This window comes from Procambarus clarkii, chromosome 18, assembly GCF_040958095.1.
Source record: "Procambarus clarkii isolate CNS0578487 chromosome 18, FALCON_Pclarkii_2.0, whole genome shotgun sequence".
NCBI classification, from domain to species: Eukaryota; Metazoa; Arthropoda; class Malacostraca; order Decapoda; family Cambaridae; genus Procambarus; species Procambarus clarkii.
The window spans coordinates 12419782-12441792 of NC_091167.1; the positions used below are offsets into that span (position 1 = coordinate 12419782).

General features: G+C 56.7%; 1 protein-coding gene across 1 annotated transcript in view; it reads right to left on the reverse strand.

Moving 5' to 3' along the window:
• LOC123760572 (uncharacterized) overlaps positions 1 to 17405 on the reverse strand; it is a 45202-nt gene extending 27797 nt beyond the window's left edge. Inside the window, exons 1-2 of the mRNA XM_069326260.1 lie at positions 17328 to 17405; positions 9046 to 10483 (exon numbers count right to left, since the gene is read on the reverse strand). Coding sequence (XP_069182361.1) covers positions 9046 to 10444 — 1399 coding nt within the window. The 5' untranslated portion in view covers positions 10445 to 10483; positions 17328 to 17405. The remainder of the gene's footprint in view (positions 1 to 9045; positions 10484 to 17327) is intronic.
• Between the last annotated feature and the right edge of the window lie 4606 nt (positions 17406 to 22011).

Below are 22011 nucleotides of genomic sequence, written 5' to 3' on the forward strand. Positions count from 1 at the left end.
CCTATTTGCTAACGACACAACCTTCATTTACTCCAGTCCTGATCCCCTTGCTCTAAATGCCACAGTAAATACTGAGCTAAATAAAGTCCATCTGTGGCTAACTGCCAACAAACTCACCCTTAACATTGACAAAACTTTCTATATTCTGTTTGGCAATAAATCCTCTAATCAAATAAATCTCAAAATAAACAATACCCAAATTTGTAACAAATTAGATGGCAAATTCCTTGGCAATCTCATTGACCACAAGCTGAATTTCCAGGGACACATTCTAAACATATCAAAAAAAGTTTCAAAAAACCAGCGTTGAATGTAATGAAACGCCATTTTCTGGGTGAGTCCCGGAGGCTCCCCGGAGCTATCCCAGGCTGATATGCTAATGTCAGACTTTGGCATCAGTCATGTGTATGGAGTTCTTAGGCCTACCGGGGACCACGGCCAGAACCGGGCCCCCTCAGAGAGGCAAGGGGACCAATGGCCTATAGAAGCCCCCCGTGTAGTTGGAAGCATTCTATGTCTGCCATCGACCGGAACAGGCACCCAGAAAGGTAAGCGCCCCAAAACAAACCCCTATTCTGGTTAAAATTGCTACCTAAAACCGAACTAGTGGATAGAACTCCCCAACCGAAAACAAGCAAACTAGTGTGACGTCACACACTGCCGCGCCGCTGTCTGCGCAGCTCCCCCCTCCCCGGGAGGGGGAAGGGGGAGCCCCAGACCCCCCGTGCCGGCTACCCACACCTCAGTTCTTGAGGCTGGATGTCAAAAACGCGAAAAACCGCCGACCGGAGGGAGGGAGGGATGCCGGGGAGCCTCCGGGACTCACCCAGGAAATGGCGTTTCATTACATTCAACGCTGGTTTTCTGGGGGGAGCCCCGTCAGCTCCCCGGAGCTAACTACCCACAGACAGAAAAAGAGGGACTTACCCGGGAGGCGGTCGTCGCTCACCCCTCAACTCGAAGCCGAGACAACTGGCTGCAACCGCCGACCCAAAGCAACACAGGCCCGACGAGGCCCAGGGACATTCACAAGGTAACGAGCAGCCAGGACCCTGTTCGACCGCCAAAATCCCCGCGCCCGAATATCAGACCAAGACATATTCCCAAAGACGGCAGCAAGAGCCGCGAACTTACGAACGTCATGGGCACGGGGATAGACCGCAGGCTGGCTGGACCTAATAACCCTGCGGACGACCTGAGAGACCCGAACCCGCGAACAGGGAAGAAGGGAAACCGGATCAACCCACAGCGCGTCCCCGGACACAGAAGCTGTGGCGCGCAAATAACGGCGAAGCGCCGCAACCGGACACAAAACATGATGCACCCCCGGCCTGACCAACCAAGCACCAACCACCCATGGACCCCTCCGGAACGCAGCAGTCTCATTCTTCGCCAGAAAAGAAGGAGACGGCTGCAAACGAACAAAACTATCACCACGACCAAAAGAGCAGAAACCCCTGCGCCGGAGGAGAGCATGAAGCTCCCCTACCCGACCCCCAGAGGCCAAAGCCAACAAGAAAAGTGCCTTGGAAAAACAATCCTGGACCGAAGGGGCCACAACGAAACGAGGAGATGAAAGGAAAGCGAGCACTCTGTCCAAAGACCAGGACGGCTCAGGCGACGCATGAGCAGGCCGGAGGTGAAACAATGCACGAGACAGCTTGCGAAACGGCGCAGACGTAACATCGATACCGAAAGCAAGCTGAAGCGGCTCCGCCAGCGCCGCACGATACAAAGCGACAGTGTTAGGCATAATATGACGGTCCTGAAACAACCACGAGAGGAAGGACAAGACCACCCGAACAGACAAGGAGCTAACACGACGAAGACGCAAAAAGAAACGGAAGGACCGCCAGGAAACTTCATACTGCTGCCGAGAAGAAGCCCTCAGGTGGGACACCAACAAGGAGGCCACCTGATCACCATAGAGATGATGATAGACTCGAGTCAAAAAAACCATACGCGAAGACTCGAGGAGAAGATCGAACCAGCTACGTGACGTACTGGCCCGATCTGCTGAAAGAGGCGGAGCTGCGGGAAAACCCTCGGGTTCGGACACCGAGCAACCAGCGCCTGAAACCAAGGCTGCGCCGGCCACCAAGGGGCCAGAAGGACAACTCTCCCCCGGTAAGTCTCTAAGCGAGTCAGGACCTGGAGCAACAGCCGAACCGGGGGAAAGAGGTACAGGAACCCCCACCTCGACCAGTCTAGCCGAAAGGCATCGACCCCGACGGCCTCGCAATCGGGGAAGGGCGCCGCATAAACGGGAAGACGCCGCGACCACGCCGACGCGAAGAGGTCCACTTCGGGGCGCCCGAACGTCTGGCAAAGCCAACGGAAGGACTCGTCGTCGACCGTCCACTCCGTGGAGAGGGGAACGAAGCGAGACAGGGCGTCGGCCAAGACGTTGGACACGCCCCGTACGTGAACCGCCAGGAGAGCCAAACCCCGAGAACTCAGCAGACGATTCACCCGAAGCGACCAACCCCAAAGAGACAAGGACCGCATCGAACCCCCGCGGTTCAGGCAATGAACCACCGGAGAGCAGTCCGAATGGAGCCGAATCGTCGATCCGCGGGCCACCCGAATCCTCCCCAGAGCAAACCACACCGCCGCGAACTCCCGCACCGTACTGTGAGCTCGACGGAAGGACGGATCCCAACGCCCCTGGCCGGCCTGGTGAGCACTGGTCACAAAACTCCAGCCGAGAGACGACGCATCCGTGTACACATCGAGCGAGGGCTCGGGTAGGCGCCAAGGCACTGAACCCCGAAAAACCCGAAGAGGAAGCCGGTGACGCAGCAACCGACGCAAGTCCCCCGGGGGTCGAACTCTGCGATCGCGAGAGAGGCGGAAGGGGGAACCCCGAAGGAACCAGAACAGCCGCCGAAGCCAAACCCGACCCGGCGGGTAGACCACCATCGCGAAGTTCAGGCTCCCGCACAGCCCCTCGAGCAACCGCCGGGTGACCCGAGGGCCCTCCAGAAACAGACGAAGGTGGGACCGCAGCCGCAGGAGAGACTCCGGAGGGAGAGACAAAGAGGCGGTTCGAGAGTCCCACACGAGACCCATCCAAGTCCGAACCTGAGAGGGAACCAGATGGGACTTCCTCCAGTTCACCAAGAACCCGAACCCGGCGAGCTGGGAAAGAACCAAATCCCTGGCTAGCAAGCAAGCTGACTGGCTGGGAGCCCAAACCAGCCAGTCGTCGAGGTAGGCCAACACCCGAACACCTAGGAGACGCAAACGAGCCACCACAACCCGTGTAAGGCGTGTGAACACGCGAGGTGCCAGGTTCAACCCGAACGGGAGACAACGAAAGCGGTAACTCAGACGCCCCACTACAAAACCGAGCCAGTCCCTGAACCGCGGATGAATCGGGACATGCCAATAAGCGTCCCGGAGGTCCAGGGACACCATCCAAGCTCCCGGCTCCAAGAGGAGCCGAACCTGAGACAGCGTAGTCATCCGAAAGGAGGGGCAATGAACCCAGGGATTCAGACGGGACAAGTCCAGAATGAACCGCAGGTCCGCGCAGTCCCGTTTCGGAACCGGAAACAGACGGGAAACCCATCTGAGGGACGACGTCGTTTCGACGACGCCCAAGCGTACCCACTCCAAGACGACTCGACAGAGCGCAGGGGAAGAAGCCTGCCCTGCCAGCCCTGACCCCCCAAAGGGGGGAGGGGCCACCCAACGCCACCGCAGGCCGCGAGACACGACCCGAAAAGCCCACGAATCGTGGGACCAGGCGCGGGCGAACAGCGCAAGCCGCCCCCCCATCGCCCCGTCAAGGGGGCAAACCGCGAAAGGGCCGGCGACCCTTACGAGACCCAGAACCCCGCACAGCGCGAACACCGCGCCGACCAGACGAGGGAGGGTCCGCAGGAGGAGCCAACCCCAAACCTGACACCAGAGGCCTACCACGACGAGAGGAACCCCGAGCCCTGGCACGACCTTTCCGGGAAGACCCACCCCGGGACCCCCGGAAAACCAACAAGTCCGACATCGGACGACAAGCCGCCGACGCAGCCTGAATAAACTGCGCCACGGCCGACTCCCCAAACAGGAGAGGACAAAAAGGTGAAGAACGCCTAAGAGCCAGAGCCCAAGCAGATTCCACGGAGGAACCCAGCACCGCCTGCCGACACGCGAGACGGGAAGCATAGAACAGGGAAACCGCATCCCGCAAAATCGGCGTGAACAGCTTCAACAAGGCAGCCGATGAACGCGCAGCCGAGGACAAGGTGCCGGACCCCGGGACGGACCCAAGCGTCCCCACATCCTCCACGAGCCAATCCGAAGACAGCTCCAGGAGGGAAAAGAACCGCAAGGCCGAACACAAAAGGCCCCGGGCGCGCAAGTCCTCCGCCACGAGCGCCGCCGAAAGGGAGGGAACCTGCACATGGAGCTGAATAACGCCCACATCGCGGGGAAGGGCAGGGGCAAACAAGCACTCATTCAGGTACTCAAGTTCACCCCCCAGGAAAACCTGAAGCACCGTGGAAGCTTCCCACCACTCCAGCGTGCGGGAACGACAGAAGGAATGCCAGGAATCCAGACCAAACAAGGGGCAGTCTGCTAGCCAGGACGACTCCGGAACCTCGTAACGGAGCCAGAAAGGGAACGAAGTCCCAAACCTGAACGTGGACGGATCCATTTCCGAGGCATAATCCGGGTCACGCAGGAGGTAAGCTGCAAAGGCCGCTCGCACCACACCAGGTTGGATGCGATAAGCCGAAAACCTCCGGAAGGACGGAACCGACGTACCCGGGGGAACACGGAACCGAACCCGGGGAGGGGCCGACACCAAATCCAACTCGTACGCAGAGGGGGGAAAAGAAAACCCCACTCCTTGTAACAATAAGCCCCGCTCAGTGGGAAGAAAAACCCAGGCGGGGTCCAGCGGGGCCCAAGGCCCCCAAGTCAGCCCCTCCCCAGCCTCGAGGTCCGTCACCACAGGACCCGAGGCCGAGTCCTCTCCCCAAGCCCCGACAAGACAAGGACGGAGCAGCCGGAAAAGCTGGAGGAAGGGGGGCCCACTGGTCAGACCCTGAAGCTTCGGCCGGGAGAAAAGACTCGAATGCCTCTGCCGCCCCCCCGGAAGGGGCAACCCCCGAAGCTGCCCGAGTCTCGAGATCAAGTAACCCCTGCTCCGACCCCGAAACCCTCAGACGCTTCGGGGCCGGAAGCAGGGGCGGGGGACCAGAACGAACAGAAGGGGAAGGACGAGGAGGTGCAGACTGAACCAGGATCGAAGCGACCCCCACCCCCCAAGTCCGGGTCTCGAAAAGCAAAGCGGGGCAGCCCCGGGGCATCCGGGGAAGCAACCAACCGAGCGCGTTGCAACAGACGAAACCTAGACTGCAACGCACGTGCCGCCCGTACCCGAATAGAATCATCAGAGGATTGGGTAAATTGAGTCGCAAGCAAGCAGCAACACTCACAGGACTCGGGGTCGAAAGTATCACCGACCCAACAGGCAGCGTGGCAGAGGCAAAAACAATGAGGGTCACCCTGAGACAAGGGGACCGAGCAACCCTCAAACTCGCACACAGCGAGTGGGGACTCCGGGGTCACATCCATCGGACCCACGCGCCCCCTAGGGGATTCCCAGGGTCCTGAGCGTTTACTTTAAGAGGACTCGCGCTCAGGTAGTCCCAGGCAGGGTGCTGCAAACCGGCGCCCAAAACTACCAAGCAAACTTCTAAAGCTGAACCCCAGGGACGTGTACACTCACGGGGACCTAGCAGGGGGCGCCACCGAGGAGAACAGTGGAAGGGCAAAAACAAACTGAATAAAAGGACAGAACCCCCCACCAGGCAAAAACAAAAAGAAAAACAAAACCCCGCAAGAGGACAGCAAACCCCAAGGAACAGAGCCGGCCGCGATGTCGGGAAATACAAGCTGAGCAGCACCCTGTGCCCCTACCAGTGCAAACTGCCTCTTACCTGCCGGTAACAAGGGAGAACAGAACACCCAAGAGCCCAACAGGCGGCCGAAAAACCGAAAGGTAAAACGGACCAGCAGAGGCAGACCCCGAGGAGCCTGTGGAAGGTGGCCCCAAGCCCCAAGGGCAGTACTTACAGGGCACCTAGGGAAGGCAGCCCTAGGCGCATGCAGCCCGAGTACTGAAGATAACTCCTGGCTCTCGCACCCACAAAACTAACACCACACGCAAAGCACAGTGCAGTAGCGACACCGGAGCCAGAGCACACGACCATCGCCTATAGCATCAGCCTCAAGAACTGAGGTGTGGGTAGCTGGCGCGGGGGGTCTGGGGCTCCCCCTTCCCCCTCCCGGGGAGGAGGGAGCTGCGCAGACAGCGGCGCGGCAGTGTGTGACGTCACACTAGTTTGCTTGTTTTCGGTTGGGGAGTTCTATCCACTAGTTCGGTTTTAGGTAGCAATTTTAACCAGAATAGGGGTTTGTTTTGGGGCGCTTACCTTTCTGGGTGTCTGTTCCGGTCGATGGCAGACATAGAATGCTTCCAACTACACGGGGGCTTCTATAGGCCATTGCTCCCCTTGCCTCTCTGAGGGGGCCCGGTTCTGGCCGTGGTCCCCGGTAGGCCTAAGAACTCCATACACATGACTGATGCCAAAGTCTGACATTAGCACATCAGCCTGGGATAGCTCCGGGGAGCCGACGGGGCTCCCCCCAGAAACTGTGGGCATTCTTTCTAAGATCAGATATTATGTACCACGCCCTGCCCTGGTGACTCTCTATTACTCCCTTATCAATTCATATCTCAACTATGGTATTTGTGCTTGGGGCTCTACTACCCAAAATCACTTACGTCCTCTAATTACTCAACACAAAGCTGCTATTAGGACAATATCCAATTCTGGCCCCAGACATCACTCGGTACCCCTACTCAAATCCCTGAATATGTTAGACATTAAGTCACTGCACATTCTCTCATGTGTATTATACATATATAAAACGCTAAACTGTAATGCCAATCCTGATCTCAAAAGCTTCATAGAAGGTTGTAACAGAACCCATGAGCACCACACCAGAAATAAATACAGTTTTGATATTCCTAGAGTACGACTTAATCAAACCAGAAATGCTCTACAAATCAAGGGGCCCAGAATGTGGAATGACCTTCCCAACCATGTTAAAGACAGTACCTCTCTCAACCAGTTTAAGTTAAAAACGAAGCTATACCTAATAAATTCCCTGTAACCTACCTTACCCCTCTATTGTCAACCCATGTATGTTTTTTGTTTTTTTTTTGTTTTTCAAATCAACGCTGTTTTAATGTAATTTTCTGTAATAATTTGTAATTGTATTTGTGCTGTTTTTTCAACAATGTTCCCCCCCTCTTTTACCCCTATTTTTATTTGTACTCAACGCATTTTTTTCTTTTTACCCATTAGTTTTAAGCTTTAGTCAGTAGTGTTTTTTCCTGCCCGAAACGCTTGGCGTAATAGTGGCTTTAGGCATTGTATGTACTAGCTCTATCTATAAAGCCAACAAACTTTGTAAAATCTCTTTATGTACCTTTGCCTAAATAAAAATTATTATTATTATAATTATTATTATATTATTATTATTACTAGGTCCTGGGAAGGAGGGAGACGCCATGGTATACACAGAAAATCTCTGGTGAGGAAGCATTCTAGGCAGCCACGTTAATACTCGTAACCCGAGCCATCATTTAGTTTTTCAGCTGCCGCAGCCTCAACATTACGGGAGTACATTGTTTCCGGTTGTCAAATAATTAACATTTTATTACAGAGCTCTCTAATATTATACTTGACAACCAGTAATGAGAAGGGCGAACACACAAAATTGGATCTTCTGTGGTCACCTGAAGAAATTGGCGACATCTACCCGTTTCAACAGGTGAAGACGTATGGACGCCACAGCCAGGTACGAGCCTCGTGGCCGATTCCCACGTCCCACACTAGTACCCAAATTGGAGCCTTCAAAACAGATAAGGCTATTTGTACTCAAATTAACCCTAGTAGAATAACCTACTAACCCATTAGTATAAATTTTCCTACCTGATAGGCTATAATTAATAACCCCACCCCCAACTTTTACTCGCCTAGTTGTGTGGGAAATGAGTTGTGCGAATTTAAATTCATACAGTCCACTCAACTAAACATACAATCCGCTATCATAACAAATTATAAAGTAGAATTAAAATAAATAAAAATCCCACGAGTCAAATTTCCCCACAGTACTGGAACTTACTTTGTTTCTGATATACTTAAACAATCGCCAAGTGGGAATGCTCATTCCTCTCATTGTTTGCTGATGATGCTAAAATTATGAGAAGGATTAAGACAAAAGACTACCAGATGACTTGCCAAGGTGAAGGGATGGTCCAACAAATGTACACTAGTTTTAACTGTTTAAACTGTAGTTTAACAAGTAAATTAATTATAATAGGAGTAGGGAGCAGGAGGCCAGTCACAAGGTACCAATTTGGAGACGAAATCCTTGAAGAATAAAAAACTGGGATAAATAATAAGTTTGGATAACGTCAAATGAGAGAACGAATACAACCTTTATTCTAAATACTAACGAACTAGAATGTGTACAAAAGCTTCAATTAAATATTTAAATGTCACACAATGGCACTGTTTGAAAATATCAACATTTAGAAATAGGTCTATAAATCCTAGAACAAATGGCCCAACTATTTTTGTTATATACCTATCAAAATGATGCGTCAAGTATATAAAAATAAACTCAACAAAGATATAAAACTGCAAATGACAACTGTATCATAGTTTACCATTGTTGGGGATAGGATGCCTGCTAAGCTCATTCCTTAGTCCTTCTAGCAAATGCCTGACCATCAGGCTAACCAACATGTAACGCTCAACATTAGATTAATGAAAGTCTATGAAGTTTTGCATTTGTGTGAACGTTTAAGTTGATGGTTTAATTTAACTTTAAATCTGTCCTAGTAACTCGAAAATTCAATACTTGCAGTAAACAACTTCCTAAACAGATAGATTATGCAAATTATAAAATTTTCTTAACTATGACTTAATTACATAAACATATAACTGTTTTGCTTACCTATGTAGATCCACTCCAGAAGTTGCTCCGTGACGGAAGACGACATATTAACTTTAACAAACACTTGCTTGATGGGACTTTTCAAACATTGATTTTCGAGTTGCTTCAGTGGTGTCCTTGACTCGCCAGTGGGGAAGCATATGCCACCATCTGATGGAAGGGGTTCTGTGTGAAAGGTATCAGGTAGTTCACCATCATTTTTTTCTGGAGTTCTGAGCATTCTCCTGCTTGGTATCTCCGCAAAGGAAGGGCTAGGGGTGCTAAGATGCTTGCTAGAAGTCACGAGACGCTTGCTGGGAGACAGGGAACGTTTGGTGGGAGACAGGGAACGCTTTGTGGGAGACAAAAGACGTTGGCTGGGAGACAAAAGACGTTGGCTGGGAGACAAAAGACGTTGGCTGGGAGACAAAAGACGCTGTCTGGGAAACGTTGTAGCGGGGGTCTGAAGTTTGCTGGGAGACACCGTGCTGTTATTTAGACGGTACTTGTTATGAGACGTCATACCAAGCTTGCTGGGTGTTGTTCTACTAGAACTGAACAGACATCTAACAGGTGAGCCGCTGATAGGTGGTAAAGAACGACCCTTAGCAAGTATGCTTGAAGCACTTGAGAGCTGCAATTTCCCACAATTGCTACTGGAGGAATCTGGCGACAAGGAGGTTACTGAACAACATATTGATGATACTCCTTCAAAGGTACTGTTGAGTGGCGTCTCGGCTCTGGTCAGGGAAGGCTTAGCACTGGGCGTCCTCGTACCTGCAAGAGGTGTTGTGCTGACATTTTCGGATTCATGGCTCTCTCTCCTCGACTGAACCTTTTGCAAGAGGTTCGAGCGGGCATTCAGTATTGCGCAGTGAGCTGGGAGTCTAATACCGTCACTAGTTAATATTTCTATGTCACTGTAAACTCCAGTCTTCTGCAGTTTTCCTAAGTGACGAATCAGATGTTCCCTGGAATCCAGTGTTTTAGCCATATCATGTTCACTCACCACAAAGCGTAAGTGAGCTGTCAGCACATCATCTATCAGGAGCTTGAACACATCAAGGGTCACCCTGGAAACAAGAATTCCCTGCCATTTCCAGCCACCATCGCCAGATCGTGCCAGCCTCTTCTCGTGTTGATCTCTGCCTTTAACACTGCAATACACTTCGATACCAGGATGATTTATATTACACTTGACACACTCCAGCGATATTCCAATGTTACTGTTCATGGGGTCTTGGCTGGCACACACGTTTTCTTTATGAAAGAGTGTGAGAGTGGCCTGCCAGCTGGTCCGCACACCGTTCACAGACAGTACGAAGTCTGTGGTGAAGGTGTCGCCCAGCTCCCGGTAGCAGGAGAACTGACCAACGGTGAGAGTGTACTTCACTTCAGCTGTGCTTTGCACCACTTCCATTTTTTTTTTTTACTTCAAGACAACCCGTTATGATGAACTCTAAGAAAGAAAAAAATGAAACCTAATAGATCAGTACAGCCAAAACCTACTTACATCCAAAAATTAAATAACATTTAAATTACAGACCGGCTCCAGAGGCGGGGCTTTTAAGAGTTAATACTCAAGCATGAAGACACATGTACACACAGTACACAGCCGGGGCCTTACACATTGGTACACTCCCAGTTGTGTACTCGCCTACCTGTGCTCCACCGGTCGACCCCACTACTCGTATACTGGTAATGAAATCACTGACTACTATACATTCCTTATTATCACTAACAAACGTCACGTGAAGTACACAATGTGAACATTTTAAAGTGTAAGAATGTAATGCAAAACCAGATACGTTGCTTAGGCCTATGATCTGAACTTAACGGTGAAATGTCTTTTATAGGACTACATTGTCATTAATAAGTGGACTGTTCATTGATATTGTCAGCACCGTCTGGACGGGTCAGTAGTGTCTGGAGGAGGGGGGGCCAGTAGTGTCTGGAGGAAGGGGGGCCAGTAGTGTCTGGAGGAAGGGGGGCCAGTAGTGTCTGGAGGAGGGGGGGCCAGTAGTGTCTGGAGGAGGGGGGGGGGCCAGTAGTGTCTGGAGGAGGGGGGGGGGGCAGTAGTGTCTGGAGGAGGGGGGGGGGGGCCAGCAGTGTCTGGAGGAGGGGGGGGGGGGCAGCAGTGTCTGGAGGAGGGGGGGCCAGCAGTGTCTGGAGGAGGGGGGGGGGGGGCCAGCAGTGTCTGGAGGAGGGGGGGGGCCAGCAGTGTCTGGAGGAGGGGGGGGCCAGCAGTGTCTGGAGGAGGGGGGGGGGCCAGCAGTGTCTGGAGGAGGGGGGGGCCAGCAGTGTCTGGAGGAGGGGGGGGGGGCCAGCAGTGTCTGGAGGAGGGGGGGGGGCCAGCAGTGTCTGGAGGAGGGGGGGGGGCCAGCAGTGTCTGGAGGAGGGGGGGGGCCAGCAGTGTCTGGAGGAGGGGGGGCCAGCAGTGTCTGGAGGAGGGGGGGGGGCCAGCAGTGTCTGGAGGAGGGGGGGGGCCAGCAGTGTCTGGAGGAGGGGGGGGGCGCCAGCAGTGTCTGGAGGAGGGGGGGGGGGCAGCAGTGTCTGGAGGAGGGGGGGGCAAAAGTGTCTGGAGGAGGGGGGGGCCAGCAGTGTCTGGAGGAGGGGGGGGGCAGCAGTGTCTGGAGGAGGGGGGGGGCAGCAGTGTCTGGAGGAGGGGGGGGGGGGCAGCAGTGTCTGGAGGAGGGGGGGGGGCAGCAGTGTCTGGAGGAGGGGGGGGGCCAGCAGTGTCTGGAGGAGGGGGGGGGGCCAGCAGTGTCTGGAGGAGGGGGGGGGCGCCAGCAGTGTCTGGAGGAGGGGGGGGCCAGCAGTGTCTGGAGGAGGGGGGGGCAGCAGTGTCTGGAGGAGGGGGGGGGCAAAAGTGCCTGGAGGAGGGGGGGGGCCAGCAGTGTCTGGAGGAGGGGGGGGGCCAGCAGTGTCTGGAGGAGGGGGGGGGGCAGCAGTGTCTGGAGGAGGGGGGGGCCAGTAGTGTCTGGAGGAGGGGGGGGCCAGTAGTGTCTGGAGGAGGGGGGGCCAGTAGTGTCTGGAGGAGGGGGGGCCGGTAGTGTCTGGAGGAGGGGGGGGCCGGTAGTGTCTGGAGGAGGGCGGGCCGGTAGTGTCTGGAGGAGGGCGGGCCGGTAGTGTCTGGAGGAGGGCGGGCCGGTAGTGTCTGGAGGAGGGGGGGCCGGTAGTGTCTGGAGGAGGGGGGGCCGGTAGTGTCTGGAGGAGGGGGGGCCAGTAGTGTCTGGAGGAGGGGGGCCAGTAGTGTCTGGAGGAGGGGGGGCCAGTAGTGTCTGGAGGAGGGGGGGCCAGTAGTGTCTGGAGGAGGGGGGGCCAGTAGTGTCTGGAGGAGGGGGGGCCAGTAGTGTCTGGAGGAGGGGGGGCCAGTAGTGTCTGGAGGAGGGGGGGCCAGTAGTGTCTGGAGGAGGGGGGGGCCAGTAGTGTCTGGAGGAGGGGGGGCCAGTAGTGTCTGGAGGAGGGGGGGCCAGTAGTGTCTGGAGGAGGGGGGGGCCAGTAGTGTCTGGAGGAGGGGGGGGCCAGTAGTGTCTGGAGGAGGGGGGGGCCAGTAGTGTCTGGAGGAGGGGGGGGCCAGTAGTGTCTGGAGGAGGGGGGGGCCAGTAGTGTCTGGAGGAGGGGGGGCCAGTAGTGTCTGGAGGAGGGGGGGCCAGTAGTGTCTGGAGGAGGGGGGGCCAGTAGTGTCTGGAGGAGGGGGGGCCAGTAGTGTCTGGAGGAGGGGGGGCCAGTAGTGTCTGGAGGAGGGGGGGGCCAGTAGTGTCTGGAGGAGGGGGGCCAGTAGTGTCTGGAGGAGGGGGGGCCAGTAGTGTCTGGAGGAGGGGGGGGCCAGTAGTGTCTGGAGGAGGGGGGGCCAGCAGTGTCTGGAGGAGGGGGGGGGGCCAGCAGTGTCTGGAGGAGGGGGGGGCCAGCAGTGTCTGGAGGAGGGGGGGGCCAGCAGTGTCTGGAGGAGGGGGGGGGGCCAGCAGTGTCTGGAGGAGGGGGGGGGGGCCAGCAGTGTCTGGAGGAGGGGGGGGGCAGCAGTGTCTGGAGGAGGTGGGGGGGCCAGCAGTGTCTGGAGGAGGGGGGGGCGCCAGCAGTGTCTGGAGGAGGGGGGGGCGCCAGCAGTGTCTGGAGGAGGGGGGGGGCCAGCAGTGTCTGGAGGAGGGGGGGGCCAGCAGTGTCTGGAGGAGGGGGGGCAAAAGTGTCTGGAGGAGGGGGGGCCAGTAGTGTCTGGAGGAGGGAGGGCCAGTAGTGTCTGGAGGAGGGGGGGCCAGTAGTGTCTGGAGGAGGGGGGGCCAGTAGTGTCTGGAGGAGGGGGGGCCAGTAGTGTCTGGAGGAGGGGGGGCCAGTAGTGTCTGGAGGAGGGGGGCCAGTAGTGTCTGGAGGAGGGGGGGCCAGTAGTGTCTGGAGGAGGGGGGGGCCAGTAGTGTCTGGAGGAGGGGGGGGCCAGTAGTGTCTGGAGGAGGGGGGGGCCAGTAGTGTCTGGAGGAGGGGGGGGCCAGTAGTGTCTGGAGGAGGGGGGGCCAGTAGTGTCTGGAGGAGGGGGGGGCCAGTAGTGTCTGGAGGAGGGGGGGCCAGTAGTGTCTGGAGGAGGGGGGGCCAGTAGTGTCTGGAGGAGGGGGGGCCAGTAGTGTCTGGAGGAGGGGGGGCCAGTAGTGTCTGGAGGAGGGGGGGCCAGTAGTGTCTGGAGGAGGGGGGGCCAGTAGTGTCTGGAGGAGGGGGGGCCAGTAGTGTCTGGAGGAGGGGGGGCCAGTAGTGTCTGGAGGAGGGGGGGCCAGTAGTGTCTGGAGGAGGGGGGGGCCAGTAGTGTCTGGAGGAGGGGGGGCCAGTAGTGTCTGGAGGAGGGGGGGGCCAGTAGTGTCTGGAGGAGGGGGGGCCAGTAGTGTCTGGAGGAGGGGGGGCCAGTAGTGTCTGGAGGAGGGGGGGGCCAGTAGTGTCTGGAGGAGGGGGGGCCAGTAGTGTCTGGAGGAGGGGGGGCCAGTAGTGTCTGGAGGAGGGGGGGCCAGTAGTGTCTGGAGGAGGGGGGGCCAGTAGTGTCTGGAGGAGGGGGGGCCAGTAGTGTCTGGAGGAGGGGGGGCCAGTAGTGTCTGGAGGAGGGGGGGGCCAGTAGTGTCTGGAGGAGGGGGGGCCAGTAGTGTCTGGAGGAGGGGGGGGCCAGTAGTGTCTGGAGGAGGGGGGGCCAGTAGTGTCTGGAGGAGGGGGGGCCAGTAGTGTCTGGAGGAGGGGGGGCCAGTAGTGTCTGGAGGAGGGGGGGGCCAGTAGTGTCTGGAGGAGGGGGGGCCAGTAGTGTCTGGAGGAGGGGGGGGCCAGTAGTGTCTGGAGGAGGGGGGGCCAGTAGTGTCTGGAGGAGGGGGGGCCAGTAGTGTCTGGAGGAGGGGGGGCCAGTAGTGTCTGGAGGAGGGGGGGCCAGTAGTGTCTGGAGGAGGGGGGGGCCAGTAGTGTCTGGAGGAGGGGGGGCCAGTAGTGTCTGGAGGGGGGGGGAGAGAGTCAGTAGTGTCTGGAGGGGGGGGGAGAGAGTCAGTAGTGTCTGGAGGGGGGGGAGAGAGTCAGTAGTGTCTGGAGGGGGGGGAGAGAGTCAGTAGTGTCTGGAGGGGGGGGGAGAGAGTCAGTAGTGTCTGGAGGGGGGGGGGAGAGAGTCAGTAGTGTCTGGAGGGGGGGGGAGAGAGTCAGTAGTGTCTGGAGGGGGAGAGAGAGTCAGTAGTGTCTGGAGGGGGGAGAGAGAGTCAGTAGTGTCTGGAGGGGGGAGAGAGAGCCAGTAGTGTCTGGAGGAGGGGGGCCAGTAGTGTCTGGAGGGGGAGAGAGAGCCAGTAGTGTCTGGAGGGGGAGAGAGAGCCAGTAGTGTCTGGAGGGGGAGAGAGAGCCAGTAGTGTCTGGAGGGGGAGAGAGAGCCAGTAGTGTCTGGAGGGGGAGAGAGAGCCAGTAGTGTCTGGAGGGGGAGAGAGAGCCAGTAGTGTCTGGAGGGGGAGAGAGAGCCAGTAGTGTCTGGAGGGGGAGAGAGAGCCAGTAGTGTCTGGAGGGGGAGAGAGAGCCAGTAGTGTCTGGAGGGGGAGAGAGAGCCAGTAGTGTCTGGAGGGGGAGAGAGAGCCAGTAGTGTCTGGAGGGGGAGAGAGAGCCAGTAGTGTCTGGAGGGGGGGGAGAGCCAGTAGTGTCTGGAGGGGGGGGAGAGCCAGTAGTGTCTGGAGGGGGAGAGAGTCAGTAGTGTCTGGAGGGGGAGAGAGTCAGTAGTGTCTGGAGGGGGAGAGAGTCAGTAGTGTCTGGAGGGGGAGAGAGTCAGTAGTGTCTGGAGGGGGAGAGAGTCAGTAGTGTCTGGAGGGGGAGAGAGTCAGTAGTGTCTGGAGGGGGAGAGAGTCAGTAGTGTCTGGAGGGGGAGAGAGTCAGTAGTGTCTGGAGGGGGAGAGAGTCAGTAGTGTCTGGAGGGGGAGAGAGTCAGTAGTGTCTGGAGGGGGAGAGAGTCAGTAGTGTCTGGAGGGGGGGGGGCCGAGTGTAGTGCTGTCTGCACGGGTCACCACTGTCGGCACGGGTCACCACTGTCGGCACGGGTCACCACTGTCGGCACGGGTCACCACTGTCGGCACGGGTCACCACTGTCGGCACGGGTCACCACGGGTCACTACTGTCGGCACGGGTCACCACGGGTCACCACTGTCGGCACGGGTCACCACTGTCGGCACGGGTCACCACGGGTCACTACTGTCGGCACGGGTCACCACGGGTCACCACTGTCGGCACGGGTCACCACTGTCGGCACGGGTCACCACTGTCGGCACGGGTCACCACTGTCGGCACGGCACGGGTCACCACTGTCGGCACGGCACGGGTCACCACTGTCGGCACGGCACGGGTCACCACTGTCGGCACGGGTCACTACGGGTCACCACTGTCGGCACGGGTCACCACTGTCGGCACGGCACGGGTCACCACTGTCGGCACGGGTCACTACGGGTCACCACTGTCGGCACGGGTCACCACTGTCGGCACGGCACGGGTCACCACTGTCGGCACGGCACGGGTCACCACTGTCGGCACGGCACGGGTCACCACTGTCGGCACGGCACGGGTCACCACTGTCGGCACGGCACGGGTCACCACTGTCGGCACGGCACGGGTCACCACTGTCGGCACGGCACGGGTCACCACTGTCGGCACGGCACGGGTCACCACTGTCGGCACGGCACGGGTCACCACTGTCGGCACGGCACGGGTCACCACTGTCGGCACGGCACGGGTCACCACTGTCGGCACGGCACGGGTCACCACTGTCGGCACGGCACGGGTCACCACTGTCGGCACGGCACGGGTCACCACTGTCGGCACGGCACGGGTCACCACTGTCGGCACGGCACGGGTCACCACTGTCGGCACGGCACGGGTCACCACTGTCGGCACGGCACGGGTCACCACTGTCGGCACGGCACGGGTCACCACTGTCGGCACGGCACGGGTCACCACTGTCGGCACGGCACGGGTCACCACTGTCGGCACGGCACGGGTCACCACTGTCGGCACGGCACGGGTCACCACTGTCGGCACGGCACGGGTCACCACTGTCGGCACGGCACGGGTCACCACTGTCGGCACGGGTCACTACGGGTCACCACTGTCGGCACGGGTCACCACGGGTCACCACTGTCGGCACGGGTCACCACTGTCGGCACGGGTCACCACGGGTCACCACTGTCGGCACGGGTCACCACGGGTCACCACTGTCGGCACGGGTCACCACTGTCGGCACGGGTCACCACGGGTCACCACTGTCGGCACGGGTCACCACGGGTCACCACTGTCGACACGGGTCACCACTGTCGGCACGGGTCACCACTGTCGGCACGGGTCACCACTGTCGGCACGGGTCACCACTGTCGGCACGGGATACCACTGTCGGCACGGGTCACCACTGTCGGCACGGGTCACCACTGTCGGCACGGGTCACCACTGTCGGCACGGGTCACCACTGTCGGCACGGGTCACCACGGGTCACCACTGTCGGCACGGGTCACCACGGGTCACCACTGTCGGCACGGGTCACCACGGGTCACCACTGCCTGCACGGGACACCACTGTCGGCACGGGTCACCACTGCCTGCACGGGTCACCACGGGTCACCACTGCCTGCACGGGACACCACTGTCGGCACGGGTCACCACTGTCGGCACGGGTCACCACTGTCGGCACGGGTCACCACTGCCTGCACGGGACACCACTGTCGGCACGGGACACCACTGTCGGCACGGGATACCACTGTCGGCACGGGACACCACTGTCGGCACGGGACACCACTGTCGGCACGGGTCACCACTGTGGGCACGGGTCACCACTATTACCTCAGGGCAGCAACACCACACAAGGCGTGAGCACAACACAGTGACGGAGGAGCGACGTGTCCCCCACCACGGCTGGCCACCAACTGAGGCGTCACTGTACCTTACCACATACTCACCCGTTTGAATATAACGGCCCGTACCCCGAGTCACTTTATCTCCACTAAACACTCCGCAGATAGCCTCTTAAGATAGTCCCTAAGGTAAACTACTTAAGATGTGACGTTATTAACCCCGGGGCAAAAGGATAATTACATATAAACACCTGTAAACAGCTGTAACAACACCTGTCAACAACTTCAAGGTCGCCGCCCGCGCATAGTTGTCTGATGCGCGATGATATCTGCTAACTTTTAATTAATAATAATAATTATTATAATATCTTCCGAAGCCTTGTATTACTTGATTTTTTCTATTCCATTTATTTTAAAGGGGATATTTTATTATTCTGATAAGAATAATTTTACATTTCGTTCTACAACAGAAAAATTGAATAAATAATATAAAGAAACTTTCGTACCTCATCCCCAGGTTATTATCAATTGAATAATTACATAATATTTATTGTTTCAAATATTTAAACAAATATAAATGTAACAATTGATAATGATCTTATAATTACAATGACGGTTTTTATGAACATGATCTTGAATAAATAGAAAGAATTGTCTGTTATGTATTAACATGCATGCACTCCTGTACCCCCGGATACATGCACTCCTGTACCCCCCTGGATACATGCACTCCTGTACCCCCCGGATATATGCACCACTGTACCCCCCGGATATATGCACTCCTGTACCCCCGGATACATGCACTCCTGTACCCCCGGATACATGCACTCCTGTACCCCCGGATACATGCACTCCTGTACCCCCCGGATATATGCACCACTGTACCCCCCGGATATATGCACTCCTGTACCCCCTGGATACATGCACCACTGTACCCCCGGATATATGCACTCCTGTACCCCTGTACCCCCCGGATATATGCACTCCTGTACCCCCTGGATACATGCACTCCTGTACCACCCTGGATACATGCACTCCTGTACCCCCCGGATATATGCACCACTGTACCCCCCGGATATATGCACTCCTGTACCCCCTGGATACATGCACCCCTGTACCCCCCGGATATATGCACTCCTGTACCCCCTGGATACATGCACTCCTGTACCCCCCTGGATACATGCACTCCTGTACCCCCCGGATATATGCACCACTGTACCCCCCGGATACATGCACTCCTGTACCCCCCGGATATATGCACCACTGTACCCCCCGGATATATGCACTCCTGTACCCCCTGGATACATGCACCACTGTACCCCCCGGATATATGCACTCCTGTACCCCCCCGGATATATGCACCACTGTACCCCCCGGATATATGCACTCCTGTACCCCCTGGATACATGCACCACTGTACCCCCCGGATATATGCACTCCTGTACCCCTGTACCCCCCGGATATATGCACTCCTGTACCCCCTGGATACATGCACTCCTGTACCCCCCTGGATACATGCACTCCTGTACCCCCTGGATACATGCACTCCTGTACCCCCTGGATACATGCACTCCTGTACCCCCTGGATACATTAACTCCTGTACCCCCTGAATACATGCACGCCTGTACCCCCTGGATACATGCACTCCTGTACCCCCTGGATACATGCACTCCTGTACCCCCTGGATACATGCACTCCTGTACCCCTGGATACATGCACTCCTGTACCCCTGGATACATGCACTCCTGTACCCCCTGGATACATGCACTCCTGTACCCCCTGGACACATGCACTCCTGTACCCCCTGGATACATGCACTCCTGTACCCCCTGGATACATGCACTCCTGTACCCCCTGGATACATGCACTCCTGTACCCCCTGGATACATGCACTCCTTAACCCCCTGGATACATGCACTCCTGTACCCCCTGGATACATGCACTCCTGTACCCCCTGGATACATTAACTCCTGTATCCCCTGAATACATGCACGCCTGTACCCTCTGGATACATGCACTCCAGTACCCCCTGGATACATGCACTCCTGTACCCTCCGGATACATGCACTCCTGTACCCCTTGGATACATGCACTCCTGTAACCCCCTGGATGCATACACTCCTGTACCCTCTGGATACATTAACTCCTGTACCCCCTGGATACATGCACTCCTGTACCCTCTGGATACATGCACTCCAGTACCCCCTGGATACATGCACTCCTGTACCCCCCGGATACATGAACTCCTGTACCCCCTGGATACATGCACTCCTGTATCCCCTGGATACATGCACTCCTGTAACCCCTGGATACATGCACTCCTCTATCCCCTGGATACATGCACTCCTGTACCCCCTGGATACATGCACTCCTGTACCCCATGGATACATGCACTCCTGTACCCCCTGGATACATGCACTCCGGTACCCCCTGGATAAATGCACTCCTGTATCCCATGGATACATGCACTCCTGTACCCCCTGGATACATGCACTCCTGTATCCCCTGGATACATGCACTCCTGTACCCCCTGGATACATTAACTCCTGTACCCCCTGAATACATGCACGCCTGTACCCTCTGGATACATGCACTCTAGTACCCCCTGGATACATGCACTCCTGTACCCTCCGGATACATGCACTCCTGTACCCCTTGGATACATCCACTCCTGTACCCCTGGATACATGCACTCCTGTACCCCCCTGGATGCATACACTCCTGTACCCTCTGGATACATTAACTCCTGTACCCCCTGGATACATGCACTCCTGTACCCTCTGGATACATGCACTCCAGTACCCCCTGGATACATGCACTCCAGTACCCCTTGATACATGCACTCCAGTACCTCCTGGATACATGCACTCCAGTACCCCCTGGATACATGCACTCCAGTACCCCCTGGATACATGCACTCCTGTACCCCACGGATACATGCACTCCAGTACCTCCTGGATACATGCACTCATGTACCCCATGGATACATGCACTCATGTACCCCTGCATACATGCACTCCTGTACCCCTGGATACATGCACTCCTGTACCCTCTGGATACATGCACACTTGTACCGCCGGATACATGCACTCCTGTACCCCCCGGATACATGCTCACCTGTACCCCCCGGATACATGCACTCCTGTAACCCCCGGATACATGCACTCCTTTGCCCCACGGATACATGCACTCCTGTACCCCCGGATACATGCTCTCCTGTACCCTCCGGATACATGCACTCCTGTAACCCCCGGATACATGCACTCCTGTACCCCCCGGATACATGCTCTCCTGTACCCGTGGATACATGCACTCCTGTAACCCCCGGATACATGCACTCCTGTACCCCCCGGATACATGCACTCCTGTACCCCCCGGATACATGCTCTCCTGTACCCCCCGGATACATGCACTCCTGTAACCCCCGGATACATGCACTCCTGTGCCCCACGGATACATGCACTCCTGTACCCCTCGGATACATGCTCTCCTGTACCCCAAGGATACATGCTCTCCTGTACCCCCGGATACATGCTCTCCTGTACCCCGGGATACATGCACTCCCGTACCCCCCGGATACATGCTCTCCTGTACCCCCCGGATACATGCACTCCTGTACCCCCCGGATACATGCACTCCTGTACCCCCCGGATATATGCACTCATGTACCCCCCGGATACATGCTCTCCTGAACCCCCCGGATACATTTTCTCCTGTACCCCCCCGGGATACATGCTCTCTTGTACCCCCGGATACATGCTCACTTGTACCCCCCGGATACATGCTCTCTTGTACCCCCCGGATACATGCTCTCTTGTACTCCCCGGATACATGCTCTCTTGTACCCCCTGGATACATGCTCTCTTGTACTCCCCGGATACATGCTCTCTTGTACTCCCCGGATACATGCTCTCTTGTACCCCCTTGATACATGCTCTCTTGTGCTCCCCGGATACATGCTCTCTTGTACTCCCCGGATACATGCTCTCTTGTACTCCCCGGATACATGCTCTCTTTTACTCCCCGGATGCATGCTCTCTTGTACTCCCCGGATACATGCTCTCTTGTACTCCCCGGATACATGCTCTCTTGTACTCCCCGGATGCATGCTCTCTTGTACTCCCCGGATACATGCACTCTTGTACTCCCCGGATACATGCACTCTTGTACTCCCCGGATACATGCTCTCTTGTACTCCCCGGATACATGCACTCTTGTACTCCACGGATACATGCACTCTTGTACTCCCCGGATACATGCACTCTTGTACTCCCCGGATACATGCACTCTTGTACTCCCCGGATACATGCTCTCTTGTACTCCCCGGATACATGCTCTCTTGTACTCCCCGGATACATGCTCTCTTGTACTCCCCGGATGCATGCTCTCTTGTACTCCCCGGATACATGCACTCTTGTACTCCCCGGATACATGCTCTCTTGTACTCCCCGGATACATGCTCTCTTGTACTCCCCGGATGCATGCTCTCTTGTACTCCCCGGATACATGCACTCTTGTACTCCCCGGATACATGCTCTCTTGTACTCCCCGGATACATGTACTCTTGTGCTCCCCGGATACATGCACTCTTGTACTCCCCGGATACATGCTCTCTTGTACTCCCCGGATACATGCACTCTTGTGCTCCCCGGATACATGCTCTCTTGTACTC